Source organism: Exserohilum turcica (assembly GCF_000359705.1).
Source record: "Exserohilum turcica Et28A unplaced genomic scaffold SETTUscaffold_9, whole genome shotgun sequence".
Classification (NCBI taxonomy): domain Eukaryota; kingdom Fungi; phylum Ascomycota; class Dothideomycetes; order Pleosporales; family Pleosporaceae; genus Exserohilum; species Exserohilum turcicum.
In genome coordinates, this window is record NW_007360310.1 from 1851719 (window position 1) to 1871060 (window position 19342).

General features: G+C 55.1%; 6 protein-coding genes across 6 annotated transcripts; 1 reads left to right on the top strand and 5 right to left on the bottom strand.

Moving 5' to 3' along the window:
- Positions 1–1188, bottom strand: SETTUDRAFT_166495 (uncharacterized protein). The gene is made up of 3 exons (XM_008033474.1): positions 1004–1188; positions 536–921; positions 1–452 (listed from the first exon to the last, which is right to left on the bottom strand). Exons 1-3 carry the CDS (start codon positions 1128–1130, stop codon positions 303–305), a joined length of 663 nt encoding a protein of 220 aa, XP_008031665.1. The 5' UTR covers positions 1131–1188; the 3' UTR covers positions 1–302.
- Positions 1189–1849: 661 nt separating this feature from the next.
- Positions 1850–2864, top strand: SETTUDRAFT_182182 (uncharacterized protein; the record flags this gene model as incomplete). The annotated part of the gene is made up of 1 exon (XM_008033475.1): positions 1850–2864. One exon carries the CDS (start codon positions 1850–1852, stop codon positions 2801–2803), a length of 954 nt encoding a protein of 317 aa, XP_008031666.1. The 3' UTR covers positions 2804–2864.
- Positions 2865–5012: 2148 nt separating this feature from the next.
- On the bottom strand, positions 5013–7423 carry SETTUDRAFT_166497 (uncharacterized protein). Its single transcript, XM_008033476.1, has 3 exons — positions 7233–7423; positions 7043–7160; positions 5013–6977 (listed from the first exon to the last, which is right to left on the bottom strand). The coding sequence occupies exons 1-3, from the start codon at positions 7369–7371 to the stop codon at positions 5291–5293; spliced, it is 1944 nt and encodes a 647-aa protein (XP_008031667.1). The 5' UTR covers positions 7372–7423; the 3' UTR covers positions 5013–5290.
- Positions 7424–8460: 1037 nt separating this feature from the next.
- Positions 8461–10253, bottom strand: SETTUDRAFT_100475 (uncharacterized protein; the record flags this gene model as incomplete). The annotated part of the gene is made up of 4 exons (XM_008033477.1): positions 8461–9053; positions 9106–9511; positions 9562–9710; positions 10049–10253. 4 exons carry the CDS (start codon positions 10251–10253, stop codon positions 8461–8463), a joined length of 1353 nt encoding a protein of 450 aa, XP_008031668.1.
- A 1797-nt stretch (positions 10254–12050) lies between these two features.
- On the bottom strand, positions 12051–16613 carry SETTUDRAFT_44918 (uncharacterized protein). Its single transcript, XM_008033117.1, has 4 exons — positions 16293–16613; positions 16172–16238; positions 12804–16118; positions 12051–12752 (listed from the first exon to the last, which is right to left on the bottom strand). The coding sequence occupies exons 1-4, from the start codon at positions 16590–16592 to the stop codon at positions 12343–12345; spliced, it is 4092 nt and encodes a 1363-aa protein (XP_008031308.1). The 5' UTR covers positions 16593–16613; the 3' UTR covers positions 12051–12342.
- A 638-nt stretch (positions 16614–17251) lies between these two features.
- SETTUDRAFT_182186 (uncharacterized protein) lies at positions 17252–18280 on the bottom strand (the record flags this gene model as incomplete). Its single annotated transcript, XM_008033478.1, has 4 exons — positions 18140–18280; positions 17924–18046; positions 17618–17774; positions 17252–17552 (listed from the first exon to the last, which is right to left on the bottom strand). Coding segments are annotated over exons 2-4 (459 nt in total). The 5' UTR covers positions 17925–18046; positions 18140–18280.
- Between the last annotated feature and the right edge of the window lie 1062 nt (positions 18281–19342).

The following is a 19342-nucleotide window of genomic DNA, read 5'->3' on the forward strand; positions in this document are numbered from 1 at the left end:
ATTTCTCGAGTCTACCACTCGGGTCCCTGCATAAAACAGTAGTCTGCTTCTCACATCAAAGACGGTGAAAAGCTACAACATCGGTCTAGGATATGACACCCCCACACTTTGTTCAAATATCCAACGCTAACCCCAACAATCCCGTGTTCAACGCCGTGTCCTGCCGTACAATACAATAACGCTACCGACCCGGTATCGCATGAGTTTTGCCTTGCCTGCCTTGCCTGCCTTGCCTGCCTCGTCCGCTTCGTCCGCCTCGCCCTACTGCTGCGCGCATACAACACCGCGCCTTGTGGAAGATTCTAAGTAAGCTTCTGCTTGATGAAGAAGGAGCGCAGATGCGACAATTGCCAGACGCAGGTAACGGCGAGAATAACAAGCTGGATCAGTGACCAGCGAACGACGCGGGAATTTGTATGTTCCGACTGGTCACGGAATTCGGCCTCGCGCTCCTGTATTTGTGTTAGTCTGCCATAACATATGCAGCCTGCACCAACAGACTCTCCGGTGGAGAAATGGGTATTGGGCAACGTACTCTCTGGAAGACCTGTTCTCTCCTGACATCGTGCAGTCGCGCGTTCAAGTCCTTGACCTTCTGCACCAGCGTCTCGACCTTCTCCTTGTCTGCGCTCTCAATCTTGCTCGTCTCTCCAATCGCCATGTCCAGGGTAAACCTGACATTGCCAGCTTTACCAGTGCTCAGCCAGCCGATTCCACCGGGGACATTCTGAGGGGCAATGCAGATCCTGTGCTGTCCGCTGTCGGCAGCGCTAAATGTAAAGCGGCCTTGGGCAGCGCCTCTTTGCGCAACGATGCGGTGGTTGTCGTCGAATGTCTCCTCGACGGTGACAAAGACGCCAACATCGGGCTTGTCGTGATAGTCTTTGGCCTGATCGTCCCAGACCTCGGCGTGGTAATGGCCTGGTATCGTCAGTCACGGATGCTTTTACTCGTTTGCTGGCCCGACAGCATGGAAAGACCAGGGAAGGCAGATATGCCATACCAACAACCAGGGTGTCCTTGGGCAATTCCTCGTAGAAGCACTTGAGCGAGGCGCCATTCATGTAGAAGTAGAGCGCCTGTGTCGGGAGCGCCAGCGCAGCGGCGAGTAGTACGGATGGCTTCCACATGTTGGGCGGTCAAGAGGTCCCCCGCAAAGGATTGGTTGTCGCGCGGAATCGAGTGTTGGTGAGCTGTGCACTTGGGAGTCCCGAAGCTCGAGTGTCGAGTTCCAGAAACTCCAGGTGTACGTTCCGAAAGCGGTTAGGCCCCCGACACGTGCGCCGCTCCTTCTTTGGCGCGTTGCACTCTGAGGGTCGCTGACTCTCCTCAGCTTGTCAACCCCAACATCAGAACATCAGAACGCCCATCATGTGCATCCTTTACCACTCTGCCTTATATGCAATTCTCAACAACGAATAATAAAGCAAAGGAACAAGCTGTCAGAAAAATCTTCCTCCCGCACACATTTCAATGGATGGGTCGTTGGAAGTCTTCGGCTCAGGATGAGAGGTTTAAAAAGCATTAAGCACTGGAGAACTACGCATCACAATCCTCACTCTCACCATTATCTCTGTCCAAATTAACTGTGTCAGAGGCCTAGAAGTCGCGGCGGTATACTTGATACCAATACTACCGAATCTCGGCAACAACCCCGCAACCGCGGCTTGTTACCTAGGTAAAACCATCAGTCAGGTTAAGGCTTACAACAGCCGAGTAAACACATAAATGTGTGACCTCTCCACCGCCTACTCTTCGTATCTTCCGCATATCGCATTCTTTCATTGACACTGCACTATTCCGCATGTCCACATACATCCACACACAACAATACAAGATATCCTTCATCATGGCGTCGCTATTCGAGCCCTCCATATCCGCTCTCACAACTCTCAAATCAACACCTAAAACTATCCTCATCACAGGCGGCTCCTCAGGAATCGGCCTTGCGACTGCCACTCTCATCTCTACCATCAACCCCCAACACAGCCTCATTCTCCTAGACCTACAGCCGCCCCCTGCATCATTCAAGCACTCTCCCGCGCGCCTCCTCTTCCACAAGTGTGACATTACGTCTTGGACTTCGCAGCGCGCAGGCTTCGCAGCCGGATATGCCAAGTTCGGACGTATAGATGCCGTCTTTGTCAATGCAGGCATCACAGAGCACGGTGACCAATTCTTCACCGACACGCTCGACGCGTCAGGTGAACTCGCCGAGCCCGATCGCCGTGTTCTCAAAGTCGACATGGACGCTGCATCAGACACGACAAAACTCGCTATACATTATCTACGCAAGAACGGCAACGACGGTGGTGCTATAGTCCTAACAACTAGTTTCGCTGGGTACCTTGCCTCGGCCGGTGCACCGCTATACTCGGCCGCCAAACACGGCATCGTAGGCCTGATGCGCGCACTTAAGCAGGAATGCGCAAAAGTCTCTATTTCCATTTCCGTGGTCGCGCCCGCCATTACTGTCACCCCGATCCTTTTAGCTAATAACCCGTTCATCGGTGCCACCTCGCCGGATACATATGCGGCGGATATGGAAAAAGCGGGTGTCCCGATTAACAAGCCCGAGTCAATTGCGCTAGCCGTGTGCTGGTTGCTGAATGAGGGACAAAAGGCAAACGGCGCGGGTATCTTTGTGCAAGCAAACAAGTTCTGGGACTTGGAGAGGGGTCTGGCTAAGAGCAGAGAGGCGTGGATGGGCAAGGAAATGTTGGCATTGTTCAGGGGAGGCAGAAGTGCGCCAATGTTTGCGAGGTTGGAGGCAGAGGGTGGACAGACAAAGTCAAAGATTTGATGAATGTTTTATTTACAGTATTTCGATGCGGAAGCAGACTACACAATATAGAGTATAGAATTATCTGACTGACTACTTATTTATCCTGAGTGATTTCGATACCGACGCAGTGAATCCACCTCGCAATAGGGTACATGGTAGAAGGCAGCCATGAGGCACACCTGCCCTTGTCCATAGTGAGTAGGCATTATCCAACCAGTGAAATATCTACAAAGTATAATATCTTTCAACAAACACAAACCTCATTCAAAGTTCCGACTGCTCACACTAACCTTTCGAAAACACGCGTTGAATTCTAACCGACATTCCCTTACGCTACCAAACGTATCCATGAAGATACTACGCACCCTCCGATATACAGCGAAACCAGCGACGAACCCAGACTCAACATTCGCAGAAGAAATCCATGAGTCAGTTCCAAACGAGGAACGACGATGACCATCACAGGTAAAAAAAAAAGGAAGCCTACCGACTCCTAGCGGAAAATAAGTCTGACTGAAACTACCCCCGGTGGGTTATTGCACCACCACCATCCTGCGTTATAGTTTTCTTGCCAGCACACATTCAGAGCTTGAGGAGTTTTTATTTCCACACTCTCGATTCAGCTCTAGCATGGCAGCCGTGAAAATCGCATTTTCAAAGACCCTAGTTACATACCTTTGACTACTTATATTATCCAATCTACCTGATATGAATTCTCATGCCAAAATGGTATTGCCATATCTCCCCGAGGAGAAGGGTGATGCAGCGCTATCATGACGAGGTACAACTATTCCAAGCAAGCGAGCAAGGGAAAATCTTCAATTTCAACGTCAATGTCAACTTCAACTACCGCAATTTATTTCAACAGACAGCATGACATGAGCAGAAAAGCCCGAGGAAGGAGAGGAAGAATTTTTTGTCTGTTAGTGCAGCTGGGTACATTACTCTCTTAGCTGAAAGATTCAGATTAGGAAGTTGGCCAGAGACTGTGCCTGCGTGATACGTTTTGGTTCCACGGTCTGCTTGTCCTCTTCCTTATCTTTGCACTACATTTTATATACTGTACCCACCACCCCAGTCCTCACTCACACTTAAACCCCCAGCCAATCAATCAACCCAATATTACCCTCTCTCTCTCTCTCTCTCTCTCCCTCTTCAATCCCCATCCTCATACCACTCTTCATCACTACTCCTCAGCGCACAAGTTCTCAGAATGAAAAAAGAAAGAAAGAAACAGAAAACAGAGAGCCAGAAAGCAGGATTCACACATGTACTTACATGACTTGAAATTTAGCTGTATTACCACACTAAACCATACTGTACCATATCGTACTTGAATCCTTAACTACTACTACTACTACTACTACTACTACACCAGAAGATGTTTGCAAAACAAAATTATACGTGTTATCTCAGCACGGGGGCTTTTTTTTTTGTTTGTAAACGTGGAGAGAGAGAGAGAGAGACGGATTTGCAGAGTGATGAGAATGTGAATAAAGAACGAGAGATGGGGGGGGGGTGAGTAGACAACTATTCACGAAACCAAAGCAGACGACACGAGATTGATATTATTATTATTAAACATTACACATTTCCTCCACTCGTGCAGCAGGAAGAAGAGAAAAAAAAAACAGAAAGTGAGGACAGAAGACAGAGGACAGAGGACAGCGCAAACTCCACCCGCAATTCAAGATCCAAGATTCCCACCCCCCCCCCTCCTCAAAAAAAAAGAGCCTAAGATTTCACTTAGTTGATACTTCTTTCAAAAAAAACCCCCCCCCCCCGGGAAACAAGCGTATATCACGATAGACTCTAACACGCTGCAAAGATACGCTTTTATTATTGATTTGATCAATTGTAGATTTTATCGGTACAATTCATATATTCCTCCTACGTACTACTTCTTCCAATCCCACATGCACATGCACATTCACATGCACACATATATTTACACACACTCAGGGGAGGAGAATCCACACGTACCACCAATCATACTGTCATACTCAAGTTTTTTTTTTTTTTTTTTTTTTTTTTGGATATCTGCCTTCTTCTTCTGCCTTGCCTCCCCCCGTTTCTCTCTNAAACCCCCCCCCCCTCTCCAAAAAGAGGCCAGGCGGACGGACGGGCATGTAAATAACTACCTTATACAGTGTTAAACTGGGCATTTTTCCTCCCCCCCCCTTCCCCCCCCCCAATAAAAAAACCGCAATTCGCATTCCCGTGCTTAAAAATCACCAATGTTCTTACATATATGTACGCGTACGCATGGCCCTGGAAAAAAAAAGTAGGAGAGAAAGAGAAAGAAAGTAGAACAAAACGCCAACGCTATGCAAATTTGTATATGGGTGTGTGATAAAGAGAGAGAGAGAGAGAGGTCTTGCCAAAACAGCAACCAGAAACTCTAAACCACAGTAGGGTAAAGACACGAGAAGACGAGGGGAGGAAAAAAAAACCCCCCAGTTTTGAAACATGTAAAATGTTTTTTTTTTCTCTTGTTTTGTTTTGTTACTTTCGAGCTCGCTTGCTGGTGCTTATCTCGCTCCCTTGTGAGAAGACGCTTGCACTTCGCTTATGCCCTTGGCCCGAAGCGCTTTGACTTGTTGCTCGAGACTGTTGCTTGCTGCTTTCGTCCTCGCCTTCTGCGTCGACATCTGCGTCGTCGGCTTCGCCGTTGAAACCGCCTTCGTCTTCTTCGCCTTCTGCATCGTCTTCGGGATTATCTGCATCATTGCCTTCCTGGTCGTCGGCTTCGCCTTCGGCATCGTCGCCATAGTTCTTGTTGACGTCGTCTTCATCGTTTTCTCCATCCGCGTCGGCGTCGGCACCAGGCGTTTCTTGCGAGTCGCGGACCTCTTGTTTCGGTTTGTTTTCTTCGTTGCTGCCATTGCCGCCACCACCACCGCCTCCATTGTTGCCGCCATTCCGCCGTTCCTTCATGGCAAGCAGAACTTTACATTCTCCCTCCTCCTTCTCACGTACTTTTCGTACGTCAAGTAATTTGCTAACCTTGGTAACAAGAACTTCAAAGACTTCACCAACTTTGCTCGTGGGTATGCTGACAATATCGCTCACACCCAGCGCAGCAAGCATCTGGCCAATCTTTTGTGTCTGGACGTTGCTCTTGGCTTGTCGCATCTTGAGCAACTTATCCGAGCCAAACGTGACGCCCGATGTAAGCCGGTCGTGTGTTGATACATTGAACCGATGTTCTTGGTGTGGTGAAAGATGTTTGACGGGTGTTTGTGCGGGTGTTTGTTGGCTCTGTGCCATGCTTTGCCGCCGGTTCGCAGCAGATAGTTGTTGCTGTGCCGAGCCAGGGGTGTGAACCATGTCGTTGGCGGAAAGACTGAGCCGGCCAGGCCCTGTTCCTCCGCCTGCTGCGCGCTTCTTGCTGCGATCTTGTTGGAATAGTTGTTGGAAGAGGGCCTGCAATGCTTGCGACGAAGTAAATGCCTGTAATCCTGCAGAAGCTTGTGGATTTTGGGGTGGCGCATCGAGTCGCGCACGCAGTTCTTCGCGCTCGGCGTCCAGCCGGTTCGCAGCCATGTTGATGCGTTGGAGCTCGGTGAGCAGAAACTCCTCCTCCTTGACCTCGTCCATGGTGCGATTGATGAGCGCCGTAGCCAGCATCTTCCTGTTCCTTTCCATGACGGGATCGAATTTGGTGAGCATCTCGTAGAGGCTGTATTGGTCGGCATCCATGGAAACCTCGGGTATGCGCTGCTTCATGAGCTTGGCAGAGATGTCGTAGAAGCGCGCCTTGAGGTCTTCGAGCGACCGTTTTTTTGACGGCGCAAAAGGCATCGTCGCGAGCGACTGATCGCCGTCTGTGGATTCGGGCATGAATTGTCGCGATGGCACGTAGTCGTAGCGATCCCATATCACCGGCCATCGATACGAGTAGTCTCTAACCACCTCGAACAAGTAGTCTGTCTCTTCGCGACTCCAGTCGTCGCTGCGCAAGAACTGGTCGTACTCCTCGTCTGTGAAGCTCGGCATGTCCACTTTGATGTCGTATTTGGCGTAGTCGGAGCATGATTCGACGTACATGTCCGAGGCGTCGGCTGTGTCGCCCTCTTGCATGGTCGCGTCGTCGGCCTCCTGTACTGGCGGCGCAGTCGTGGGCTTCCGCCGCCAGTGCTTGAGGACAAGGCCATCGGCACGCGCGGGATTGGTAAAGGGCTGTTGTATCCTGCGCAGCGCGATTAGCTCGTCCTTTGTATGTGTGTGTGTTGCCGGGCTTGTGTCGATACATACCACTTCTTTGCCGGCCCTGTGCTCTGTCTCTTCGCCCTGTACGCCTTCTTCTCCTCGTAGACGGCGACGGGCGGCGGCCGTTCGCCATACAGCGCAGCAACCTCGCGCGCAACGCCCTCTGGTCGAATGAGAGTCAGTCTCGACCTTTTGACGATTTCCCAAGGAAAGACGTAAGAGTTGCCAAACGTACGTATCTTCCTGCTCCCTCCCGCAGGCTTTGACCGCTTCTGTGTCTGCGCCGCTAATGCTGCTGAACCTGCTGTCTTTGGCGTATCACCGCCGGCAGCAGGCAGCCCGAGCATATCGCGCACATCGCGTCCCGACGCCATCGCAACTATCGCAAGGCGCCGTCGGTGATGAGCCGGTGAAAGGAGAGGGTGCGGGTGATGGAATCGCGAGGTCCCAGGCTGAGTGGACGAGCTTAATTTCGTTGTTGGGACGTCGCGTTGGACCCTGCGGCGGGTACCCTCACGTGTGAGAAATCAGTATTGAGCGGGAAAATCGGGATGGACGGGCGACAAGGACCATAAAGAGCGCGCGCACTTGTTATTATTCAAAAAAAGTGGGAAAAAAAATTGCCCGGCAAAAAAGCGCGTCAAAGTTGCCGTCCGGAATTCTTTGCTGCGCTACAGCCTGGTACAGCTATGGGGGTCATGGATTGCCGCTGTTAAGGCACCTTCCAATCATTAAAGGCAAAGAGGCCATAGCTCCAGACCATCTGATCACGACCCCTCTTAGCTCACTTCAGAGCCGTATCAAGATGCCGTCGCGACCACGGGCTGCTCCAGTCCAGCAGCCAGGCCGCACCACAAGGCCATGCGTTGGTGTAGGTGAGTTGGTCTATTTGCTTCTCAACTACTCTACCTGAACTAAAGCGCGACCCCGTCTTCGTCTCTCCCGCCTCCCCCCCCTTCGCCCTCCTGTCTCTGACTTGCTCTCGCGTCCTGCAGGACAGAGCGCAGTACTGCCGTAAGACTTGAAAAGAGACTCCTTTACATGCTATATTTTCCTCGTACCAAAAAAAAGAAAAAAAAATGGATAATGAAATGTGAGATGGCGCAAGTGCAAGTCCTCGCCAAGCACACCGCAACGCCGCAAGCGCCCAATGGAAAGCACTCCCACACGCAGTGCCAGGTGGCGTGGTCTTGCAACACGGGAGCGCGAACGTAAAGACAGAAAGGATGGTAGTGATGTTTTTTTCGGCGCTGATGAGGGATCCGGGCTGCTGTGGAAGGCGGTTCGGTCGATCGGTCGTCGTAAAGTATTACCGTGGAAGGAGATTTTCGATCCCGTCTATCAATCATTACAAGAATACCTATACAGGAAGAAAACGTGACCGAGGGAATACTATCGCTCAATGAACGGACTCCAGGATGCAACGCAAAGAGAATAAAACCAAGCTTGGGTGGCGGCAATCACTACTTGTTGCTGGCGCCGCAGCAGAGCGCGCTGGCCAGTTTTTGCATGAAGCTGGGCTTTTCGGGTGTCTGCTGTCTGGGTTGTTGAGGAGTTGGACTGCTGGCGGGAGCAGCGCGGTTCTGTGACAGATTGGGCTGGCTGTGCTGAAACTGCGCTTGTGTCGATGCGCCCTCAGGGGGCGCCAGCTCACCCATGCTCTTTCTCTTAATCTGCGAATCACGGTTCATGTTCTCTCTTGGGCTTCTTCCGGGTTGTGCGCGCGTCGCCCCGGGCTTGGGCAGAGGCTCGTTTAAGCGGTGATGGTCGATGGGAAGGTGCGTCTTCTGTTGCCTGTGCTGCTGGCCCTGGTGGTTGACCGCCATGGACGAGTTTGGGTTGACGTTTGAGTGATGCATCGCCTGCGCAGCCGACGGGTGCGACTTCATCACCTCCCAGCCCTTGCCGTTGTTCAGCTTCATCCAGTCGTACTCGCCATCCTCGACCTCTCCGGTGCTCTTGAGGGCCTGGGTGAAGAGCTCCCGCAGGTAGTCGTAGTCAGGCGTGTCCTCGAAGCCCAGGTTACGGACGTAGCTGAGGTACTTGTTGAACTCCTCTGCGTGTTTGTTAGTGCGAGAATGGGCGTACAAGGGCGGCAGACAACGTACCAGGGAAGCCATCGCAGAGATCCTTGATGGGAGTCGTCTGCTTCTTCTCTCCAATCTTCTCGTACTTTTGCTTGTTGGTCGCCGCCTTGAGGCCTTGCCATGGCAGGCCGCCTCGGAGGAAGTACATGAAGACGTGGCCAAGCGCCTCCAGGTCATCGCGACGCGATTGCTCACGCCCAAGATGCGTGTTGATACTCATGTAACGAGCAGTGCCGGACAGCGACTTGCGCTCCCTGTAGGGGATGTGCTGCTTGGTCTTGGGGTCACGGTATTGCTTGGCCATACCAAAGTCGACCACGTGGATCACATTGGCGCTCTTGGTGCCGGGGCGACCAATGAGAAAGTTGTCGGGCTTGATGTCACGGTAGATGAGGTTCTTCTCGTGGATGGTCTGGACGCGCGAGAGCTGGGATGTGTAAGCAGATGACAGCAGGCGTTGACGGGCGCAGGGCATACCATCTGCTTGGCTACCATGACAACCGTCTTGATGGAGAACTTCCGGTTGCAGTGGTCGAACAGGTCCTCCAGACTGGGACCGAGGAGGTCGATGACCAGGATGTTGTGGAGGCCCTCCTGGCCAAAGTAATAGACATTAGGGATCCCGGCTGCACAAGGGTCAGCGATATTCTTGCCATGCACAACATGTGAATTGCGTGGTATAAGTCGTGTGCGTGTGCACAATGCACGCCGGCAGCGGTAGCCAACAGCACGTTGGCCGAGGCGATGGCGACGGCAGCACGTGACGACACGATGCGGCTGGCATTGCATTGATGGGGCAGTCGGGCCTAGTCAGGTATCATGCGTGTTTGCATCTGCCTGGAGACAGGGCTGTGCCGAGGCAAGGTTGCGAAACAACAGCAGGGCGGTAAAGGGGCGTGCGTGTGAAGGGAAGGAGTGAAGGGAGGAAGAAAGAAAGAAAGAAGGAAGGAAAAGTGGTACTCACGGCAGCCGACGAGGATCTTGTAGGTGCGGTATTCATCGCGCAGCTGGGGAGCGTCGCTCTTGCGCGGCTCAAACTTGATGGCCACCTGCTGCTGGTTGAGCAGGTTGGTGCCCTCAAAGATGACGCCGAAACTGCCCTCGCCAATCTTCTTGCCGACGCGGTAGTGCACGCCGACGACGTTTGAGCTGGTGCTACCGCTGGCCATGATGCCGGTGTGTCGTGGTGACGGGGCGGTGGTGGTGTTGATGGATGAGGAGACAGGAGGCAGGAGGCGAGGCCGCGGAGGGGATTGCGGAGCGGAGCGAGGCGTGCGAGATGGTGGTGGTGGTGGTGGTGGAGGAGGAGGAGGAGGAGGTGGTGCCGGCAGCGAGGCAGGGCCGCAGCCGTTGTCCGGGAGTGAGGCTTGGGGCTATGCAGCCAACGGACGCGACTCGGCGTCCTCACGAAGGGGGGAGGGCGGTTGGGAGAGGCTGCTGGGGGGAGGCGAGGGGGGGAGCGTGTCGGTCTCGTCGAGCGGGCTTCGAGGCGAGAGCGACTGTGCTGCCAGACAGCCAGACAGCAGCGTGCGAGGCTTGGGAGAGGACGCTGAGAAGAATGGGCGTGGGACGGGGGTGGGCAGTGAAGAAGAGCGGCCGACTCGAGGTGGAAAAGACGCGGAGAAGGGGCTGCTGGCCGGGCGCGGGCCCGTGCGCGGCACAGGCTGGCACAGGTGGGCACCGGTTAGGCCAGTTAGGCCAGTGGGCGCAGTTAGCCTGCGTCCGGGCTGGCACTGGCACTGGCTCGCGGGGCCAAGGCGCATTTCACTGGAGAAGCACGGGACCGCGACCGCCTGAGGAGCGCAACGAGCCATTTCCACGCGCCTGCATACGACGGAGCCGGCCACTGTTCATGCTGCCTCTGCCTACGACTCGCCGCCGCCGCGCCCCCCTCTTCGCTTCCGCCATGCACCCCCTCGCCGTCGCCGCCGCCCAAGCCCAAGCCCAAGCCCGCCTGCACCAGCCCGCCAGATACAGGCCCAGCCAGCCAGGTCCCCCAGCTGTTCGCAGCCAGCACCGGCACCACCACCAGCACCAGCACCACCAGCGCCCACGGCCGTACGGCGTCCCGCGGTACGCTGCAACACGGCGCGGGCGTGTCATGGCCCACCCCGACGCCTGTCATGTGCTGCCTGTACCTGCAGAAAAGCCGGCCACGCCCAAACCAGCCATGCTCCGAGAGCACGGCAGCAAAAAAGAAACAAAAGTAATAAATACATGGCTGCCCCGGGGCTGCGCTGCTTGTCGGCGCGGAAATTCGTGCCTCGCCCGCCTGCCTCGACACAGACGCGCGCGCGCCCAAGGGGAAACACGCCCGACCAAAACAAAAAGGCACGTCGAGTCGAGTCGAGTCGGTCGCAGTCGCAGTCGCAGTCGTGCCCGTCTTCACGGCGCGCCCATGACGAGCCGATTATCCACCCGCCGCCGGTGATCTTCTACTTGTACTATACTGCCGTCGACCCCAGGTGCGTCAGCCTCACACACCGCCGCACCAAGCACGCACGCACTGCCCATGTGTGCATCCTCGCATCCTCGCATCCTCGCATCCTCGCATCCTCGCATCCTCTCGCCCGCCGCCCACGCATGCGCCTGTGTCGCCGCTCGCGAGCGCCACGCCTGCTGCACGACGGACGCCTCCCGGCTGCTGAGATTGTCTGGTGTTTCTCGATGACTAGCAGCGCGCTGCCACTGCCCACCCCCCAACAGCGTCGTCTCGCGCATCCCTGCGCGCATGCATCCAACGGCCAAGGCTCGCGCGCTCTGATTGGGCGCGCTTCCACTTCCGCGGCCTGCTGCTCGTGCTCGCGCCACATTCCGCCCTTGCCAAGCATGCGCCCCACCGGGCACTGGCTTGAGCCCGCCGAACACAGTCGAGACCCTTGCCGACATGCGCTTGTGCAGCCCGCTATTCACCTATGCTCGCGCCTGTTGCATGCATTACCCAAATGGTCAAATCTTATACACTCGCCCCTCCTAAGTATTCATCCCTACCCCCCGGCCGTCGTGTCATGGCCCTGATAACGCCGGTACACCGAGCCCTATCCGCTACAAATACAGCTAGAAACTAACATGAAAGAAACAATAACAAACTAGCCTAATCTGCCCCCGTCGCCAGCTACACATGCCAAAACGCCCTGTCAGATGCTTGCCTGCCTGCCTGTCTGTCTGCTTGCTGCTTGCTGCTTGCTGGCTTGCTTGATCCCACGCGCGCCCGATGAACATCCGAATACGAAATCAATAGTGGTTGGCCACACCTCCTCATGAGCCTAGCATCTCGACATCCCGCTCCTCCAACACGGCGCTCTCGTCGTCTCCGTCAAACCCCTCGGCGCCAGCGCCCTCCTGCTCTGCCTCTGCCTCGCCGTCTGCCAGCGCTCCGTTACTGCCCAGCTGCGCTGCCGGAGACACGGCTTGCGCTTTGCCCTCCAATGCCATCTCCTCGTCGTACATGGCCTTGCCCGCTTTCCACGCTGCCTTGAACCAGTCGCTGAGCCGGTTCTTATCCAGGTGCTCCTGCAGAATATCATCATCCAGCAGGTTGTCCCGGATAATAGGCTCGCGGAGATCCTCGGCAGCAAACCGCACGCAAAGCTCGCCGTGCGTACCCCCAGCGCCTACTAGGTCCCGGAGGCTCTTGGGCCATACGATTCTGGCCAGTGTGTTCTCAGCTGCGGCAGTGTTAGTGGCTGGGCATCCCATACTCAGACATGTCAACTTACAGCACATCCTGAACAGCGCCCGGAACGTCCATGATACGGCAGTATCCTGCAGCACATCATTGATCGTCGCATCCGTAATGTCCCTTGTCTTGTTGATCGTTGCCCAGTCGTCTTTGATAGCCAGCCGTTTCCATACAAGCTTCAGTAGCCCTTCGCGTGTTGTGCGGTGAATGTTATGCCAGCTCACAACGAGAACTCTCAAGGCATACGTGAACTCGTCCCCGCCTAGCAGCGTAGTGCCATTCTCGCTGTCATGCGCGTTCATCAACGTAAGAATGTCAATCATGAGTGCCGGATCAATGACCTTGTGCTGGACGATGCTCTCAAAGCCCTCCCGGAGGATCGCTTGGTGTGCTGATCGATCCTTGAGACGGCCTTGCCCAAACTCGTTCATCAAGAGCTCCACGGCAGAGTCCGCATCCAGAGCACCTGTAATTACCGGCAGCAATCGCTCGTACACCTCCTCTTGAATCTTGGTGTACTCTAGTTGCTGCTCGATGCTCTGCGACATGGCTTCGCGCACCTTCAGCGCCTTTGGCTTCTCTCGGCGTGCATCAACCACTGCTTGTTGGTCGTCGTCCTGCTTCACCTCCTTCTTGCAGAGTAGGGCGAGCTTGGCCATGGACAACTCCACACGCTGGCACCACGAGTTGGTCTCCTGCTTCGACCCAGCCTCGAACAGAGCCTCGGCCGCGGCTTCATAGTCGTGCTCGCCGCACACTTCGTTGATCCACGCAAGCCGCACTCGCGAAGGCTCAGACCGCAAGAACTTGGTAAGCGCTGGTTGGTTGAGGTAGTCCTTCATGAACAGCTGCGCCGCTTGGTTCTCGCTGATGTATTTGTTGTAGAATGCTCCAGCCCATTCGTCGCCGTACAGGTCAAAGTACCGAGAAATGCGCTCTTTTATCCGGTTGAGCTTGACCGTGCTTTCTGCCTGCTCCATCTTGCTGCGCGTGTTTGCCTTTTCCGATTCGAGCCAGTTCGACTCCTCCCAGATGAGGTTCACAAGTGTAGGCATGTCCCGGTACTGCTCAGCAAGCTTCATTCCCTCTGTTGCGAGCCCAATCTCCATTAGGCCCATAATGTGCGCTGGCCGGACATTGTTGTTCCATTCGTCTTTCAGGCTACGGCCCATGGCCCGTGTCTTTTCGTCACTCTGCGCGAGAGCCCATTGGAAGCGTTCGATATGCGTCTGGCAGCCCAACTTGACTAGACGTGGGTTGTCTTTGCCAATTTTTTGCGCAAGAATCTCCTGGTAACCTTCTTCGTAGTTCTCCACGGCAAGATTACGGCCGACATCGATAAGACTGCGAATCGAGCTGACGATATTGTGCGACGACGTCCAGAATTGGGGGAGCATATCGTAGCCCTCTTCGGGGTTGAGAATGCCGTCACGGAGACAGTCTGGGTCGAGTCCGTACAATTCAACATTGGCTTGCCGGAACTCAAATGCAGTCTCCAAAGCGACAAGCATAACATCAGTACCCTCGCTAAGCCTTTGCATGATCGATGGCTGCTCCTTTGCGCCCTCTTTCATATAGAAGGTTCGCAGATAGAACCAACCCCAAGGAATCAGAACGTGGAGAGAGTCGACGTCCTTGAGGAAAAACTGTCGGATGGTATCAGTCTCGCCAAGCTCTGGATTGATAGCCGTCTTGTAGCGCTCATTTAGAGCCCTGACGATATCGCCCATCAGGATTTTCTCGGGATATGCGTCTGGATGAGCCTGCTGATCCTGCAGTTTGTCCTGGTACCAGTTCCACAGCCTGTGCGCAGCGGCTAGCTTTTCGGCATGCCACAGCAGCTGCCATTTTTTGTCAAAAGACAAGGGCGGATACTGGGTTTGTAGTTGAGAGATCAGGGTTTGGAGAGCCGTGGTGCGTTGCTGGAATTGTTCGTCCATGTTCGAAATCGTCTTTTCGAGATAGTCGTAGGATGAGCTCAAAATACCAGCGCTGATGGCAAGGGCTGCTTCTGCAGTCTCCTCTTCCGAGAAGGAGAAGCGAGACTTGACTGAAAAATCAATAATGTTACCAGGAATGGTGCTGAAGAATGTTGCCTGCTCCAGCTTGCTCTGCGCCGTGACCTTTATGCGCTCCCGACTCTGCTCGTCCGTTGGTGACGACGTGCTAATCTGCACCAGTCCAAACTGCTGCACAAAGATAAGTGCGGCCGCCCGCCTGTCTTTCCGTAGTCCTATTTCAAGGGCATGGCCAGAGATGGTTACATCTGAACGGAAGTACACGGTGTCCTGGAAAGGCACGCTCAGTCGTCCACTATCTGCAAGAAGCTGTGCTTCAGGGCTGTCTTCCGGTTGAACAAGGGACGCGACACACACTGCGCCTGGGAACTGCACATATGCGGTGTGTCCGGGTTGCGGGAGTAAAAGCGTTCCGGTGGGCTCCTTTGGCAGCTGGGGTTGTTGGAAATCGCGAAGTGGAATCACCTTTTGGACTGCGCCTCCGGCTGCTGAGAGTTCCAGTTCGACGAGGAAGTAGTCCAGCGAGTCGCGGCCGGACAGGGCCACCAAAACTAGCAGTTCAATAGTGTCCTGGCTCTGTTGCTGCTCTGTAATGGCAAAATCCAACACATGCACATCCTGCTGGCTGCGTATCTCCGGTACTGTGTCTACTTGGAGTGTCGACAATACCGCATCGTGTACATCTATATCCCGTTGATGCGTGTGTTGTCCTGACCAGCTCAAGTCCCAAAGTTGGAAGAGTCCGTTCTTTGTTGCTGAGACCACGTCCATGTGACCCTTTGACTGCGACGTGCGCGCCTTGACCGAAGCAATAGTCTTGCGAACCGATCCTCCGAGGAGACCCTTGAGGCTGAAAAAGCTGCTTCCCGAACTGTTGGGTGCGCTTAAAACTGTGGTTGTCACGTTCGGCCTGCCTTGTGAGTCGCGCAAGGTGAGTTGGGCTAGCCTGCCGCTGCTGAAGACAAGGACATGGCCCGCGTGCTCGACATCGACCAGATCGGTTATGGTTTCGCCAGAGTATAGTTTAACAAAGCCCTCCACCCCTTGTTGGCGCTGAGGATAGAGACTTCGGGTGTCGGCGCTGTCGATATTCTCCCAGAAGCAGATCTTGCCTGTCGAAGGCGCCAGTGCGACGACGCCAAAGTCGTTTGTGGGCCCGTTGCGAACGATGGCACCTAGTGGCAGCGGCTCGGATGGCCTCAGACCGAATCCCAGGTTCAGGGATAGAACCTTGGTAGGGCCGTTGGGGGTGTTGTAGTCCCAGACGAGGGCTCTATCAGACGTCAGGGCGAGCGCAAGACCGGCGGATGGGAGGGCGGTCGCATATATCGGGGCTGGTGCTGTCAGTTAGCAAGCGCGCATCGGGTCGGGTAAGGCTACGGCATACTGGATGGGCGGAGAAGCGCTGACGGAAAGCCGGGGAGTTTCTTGACGCTGTAGTTCACGTTTTTTGTCTGGAGTGTATTCCGTTAGCGGCAGTCGACGTGCGAGCAAGCGCAGACACTCACAAGATATGAGCCAGTCTCTTCCTTGGGCGCGCGCTGCTTAGGCGCCGTCTTCTTTTCGCGGACAGGCATGTCGACCAGCACAACCGAGTTTTCCACGCTCTGAACCGCATGGCCGTTCATCAGGGCGCTTCCGTTGCCATTGATATGCGCGTCGGTTGGGTCCTTGAACGTGTCGTCGTTGAGCTTACTGCGCTTCCGGCTTCGCTGTTGCTGGGGGCCGTCCGAGTCCTTGCGCTGGCGCCGTCGGGGATTGCGCAGAGAGCTGCGCGCACTCTGGATGGAAGCCTCTGGTGAAAACATGATGGGCGGTGGGTTGGTAGGTGGGTTGGGACGCGAAAGAGCGCGCCGGTGATGGTGTTGGCTCTTCGCTGCGTCGTTGGTGATTGACAACGAAGAAAGCGTCTGTTTTGGAAGCTTTGGTGACAGGGATCCGATTGACGCTAGAGCACGGAGTTAACCAACGTGGTCGAACGTGTCGCACTGGCCATGCTTTGCAACCACCATGTAATAGCAAGCACTTGCTTTTACATGTGCCATTTTGCCAGTGAAACAGCCCTCTCCATATGTGTAGGTGGGCCGCACAGACGGGGGATCCGGCTGCCGCGTCGCTACGTCTCAGCCCGGCAGCCCAGCCATGTCTCTGGACGGACAATGAAAAGCAGGCACATGTGTCAGAGACTTTGCAGTAACGCGGTCACGCTGGGCAGCAAACGTCGGTGGTTGTAGATTCGTATCTCATTGATCATATGCATTACAATTTATGTCAAGTACAGCGAGCGTGCAAGGCTTTCCGCCGCAGCTGTCGAGACGGGAAATAAAGAAAGGTCCCACATTTGTACAAATACTGTGTTCAAAGCGCCTCTGCAGTTGTCAGGGCTTTGGCCTCCCACGACTCAACTAGCCAGTCAAGCCGCAGCCATGCCCCTACTGCCCGTACGTGTCGTCGGCGGTGGCCATACCTAGAGCTTCTTGCCGTGGTCCTCCTCAGCAACGCTGTGTTCGGCAGAAGTGGTGCTCTGCTTCTCGAGCTCCTCGCCCATCGGGCCGTGGATCGATTCTTCAAAGACAGGCTCAGTCTCGATGGTTTCGAACTTGGTCTTGAAGTCCTTCATGTTGTGCGTTGACGAGTTGCTTCGACGACGGGCATAGGCCATGTTGGGCCTGATGTCCTCGATTTCGTCGCCTGCGGCACCCCTGCATCTGCTGTCAGACCATGTGATCCAAGGGCAAAGGGGGACATGTAGTGAAGGGCGTGCGGTGCTGCAACAGAGCCATCGCACCGCTCAAACAGGTGGTTGTGGATGAACGAAGCATGCAAGACTTACCAATTGCCCTTGCCGCTGCCGCCCTTCTTCGTCTTGGTTGGGTCCGTGTCGGCATGGCCGGATTTGCCAAAGTACTTGGGGAGTCTGGATTCACGCTCGGCAGTGCCATCGGCAATGCCGGCATGGTCACGGTCAGTGTACTTGTGGGAGCGAGTCACTGCACTCAATTATCAGCGTCTGGCATGCAATCGAAGTGGCGGTGGTCGTGGAGGCGTCCATGCAGCATTGAGCAGCCATAAGTGACGTTATAGGCGCGCCAAGGGGACGCCAGCACGGCGGACAGCGACAGCAAGGGGACACACTTACTTGTTGATGAGTGGCTGATTGAGCAAAGGTTGGAGGTGATGGAAGCAGGCAGTGTGGGATGGTGTCGAGTTGAAGTAGTCAGGAACGGAGCGCGGGGTTTCTTCAAGCGTGCTTCAACGAACTCTGAGGCGGCGGGTCAGTACATGGTCTCGTGATGGGGGGGAGCTTTGGCCCATGGCGCCATTTTGCGTCAAGCAGCAGAAGTGATACGCGTACCTTGCAGATCTGGCTGGCGGGTCGAGTCGCCGGTGAGCACGAGGCAGGTGAGTGGAGGAGTGGCAGAAGAAGCGAGCAAGTGCGTGAGGGTGAGTGGGAGTGAGAGCGTGAGGGTGAGTGCAGGAGCGTTGATCTGATCGCAATGGCCCAAAGCGGGGAAGCTGTCAGAAGCTCCGCTGCAGCTGGTCTCTTTGCTTTATACCGCGCCCATGAGATGAACCGGACGACGCCATTGTCTAGAAGATTCGCCTCCGGGGCCCAGTGCTGGCCATTGCAACATTGAGCCAGCTGCTAGCATGCTGCAGCCATTTAGTTTTGCTATTGATCGGATCTTCGGTCCCTTGGCTGCGATATTACTTTGTGAGAACGGAACGAGGGGGGGGGGAGGGGGTGCGGGTACGTCACCGGTACCTGGCGCGCTGGATGCGGGTCGCGTGCCCCGAACAACAGCTGAGACGCATGCCCTAGACGCCCATGGTTTGGACCTGGTATCCGACTGCAATTGCCCATCTCGCCACCTCCCAGTGCGTGCAAAAGACGCTCTGCCGCTGCGCATTCTGCTGCCTCATGGCTGCTTCACGGCCTCAGCGACCTGCGTTGCTTACCCCGGATTCTAGACATCCCCCCTAAACGCTAATGCACGGGCCCCACTCACACCAGCCAAGGTCATGCGCACACCACCTTCTCGACAGAAGGCGAACAGCGCTACCCGACCGCAGTTAGAGCGGCTTTTGCTACTCCGAGCATCCAACCTTGGAGGCGTAGCAGGAGCAAGAGAGGCGGGCAGCATAGCCGCAAGAGCAAGGGTAATGTCTAGTGCTCTGCCGCTCCTTGCACGCGCTCTGCTGCCGGGGTTGGCGAGTGATGGAAGCGGAAGGTTTACCAGAAAGGCCCAAGGTGATGCGCCCACCAGCCCACTTCTGAGTCACGTGGGCGCCCTCGGATCACGTGTTCATCACCTCGCTCGCGGCCGCAATCGTATGACCAATCGCCGCGGAATTGTTGCTTGCATCAGCAACTGCGCTTTCGCCGCTTCCGAAACCGCAGGCCAATGACTACTATCTCTGTCTAGAAAAGTTTCCCGGGCGCGCCTCTGAGCCTCTACTTCGCCTTTCTCCCGCAAACTTCTCTGCTTCATACTCGCCCCGAAGCAACGGATTGATTTTGCGTGATTCCGCTACCCCTCCATCGACAAACGACTGT

Coding starts and splice junctions, on each gene's coding strand:
- SETTUDRAFT_166495 (XM_008033474.1), bottom strand. CDS start 1,130: ATGTGGAAGCCATCCGTACTACTCGCCGCTGCGCTGGCGCTCCCGACA. Junction 922..1,003: donor CAAGGACACCCTGGTTGTTG/GTATGGCATATC, acceptor TGACGATACCAG/GCCATTACCACGCCGAGGTC. Junction 453..535: donor GAGAACAGGTCTTCCAGAGA/GTACGTTGCCCA, acceptor ACACAAATACAG/GAGCGCGAGGCCGAATTCCG.
- SETTUDRAFT_166497 (XM_008033476.1), bottom strand. CDS start 7,371: ATGGCGTCGGGACGCGATGTGCGCGATATGCTCGGGCTGCCTGCTGCC. Junction 7,161..7,232: donor GGGAGGGAGCAGGAAGATAC/GTACGTTTGGCA, acceptor TCATTCGACCAG/AGGGCGTTGCGCGCGAGGTT. Junction 6,978..7,042: donor ACAGGGCCGGCAAAGAAGTG/GTATGTATCGAC, acceptor CGCGCTGCGCAG/GATACAACAGCCCTTTACCA.
- SETTUDRAFT_44918 (XM_008033117.1), bottom strand. CDS start 16,592: ATGTTTTCACCAGAGGCTTCCATCCAGAGTGCGCGCAGCTCTCTGCGC. Junction 16,239..16,292: donor AAGAGACTGGCTCATATCTT/GTGAGTGTCTGC, acceptor AATACACTCCAG/ACAAAAAACGTGAACTACAG. Junction 16,119..16,171: donor AGCGCTTCTCCGCCCATCCA/GTATGCCGTAGC, acceptor TGACAGCACCAG/CCCCGATATATGCGACCGCC.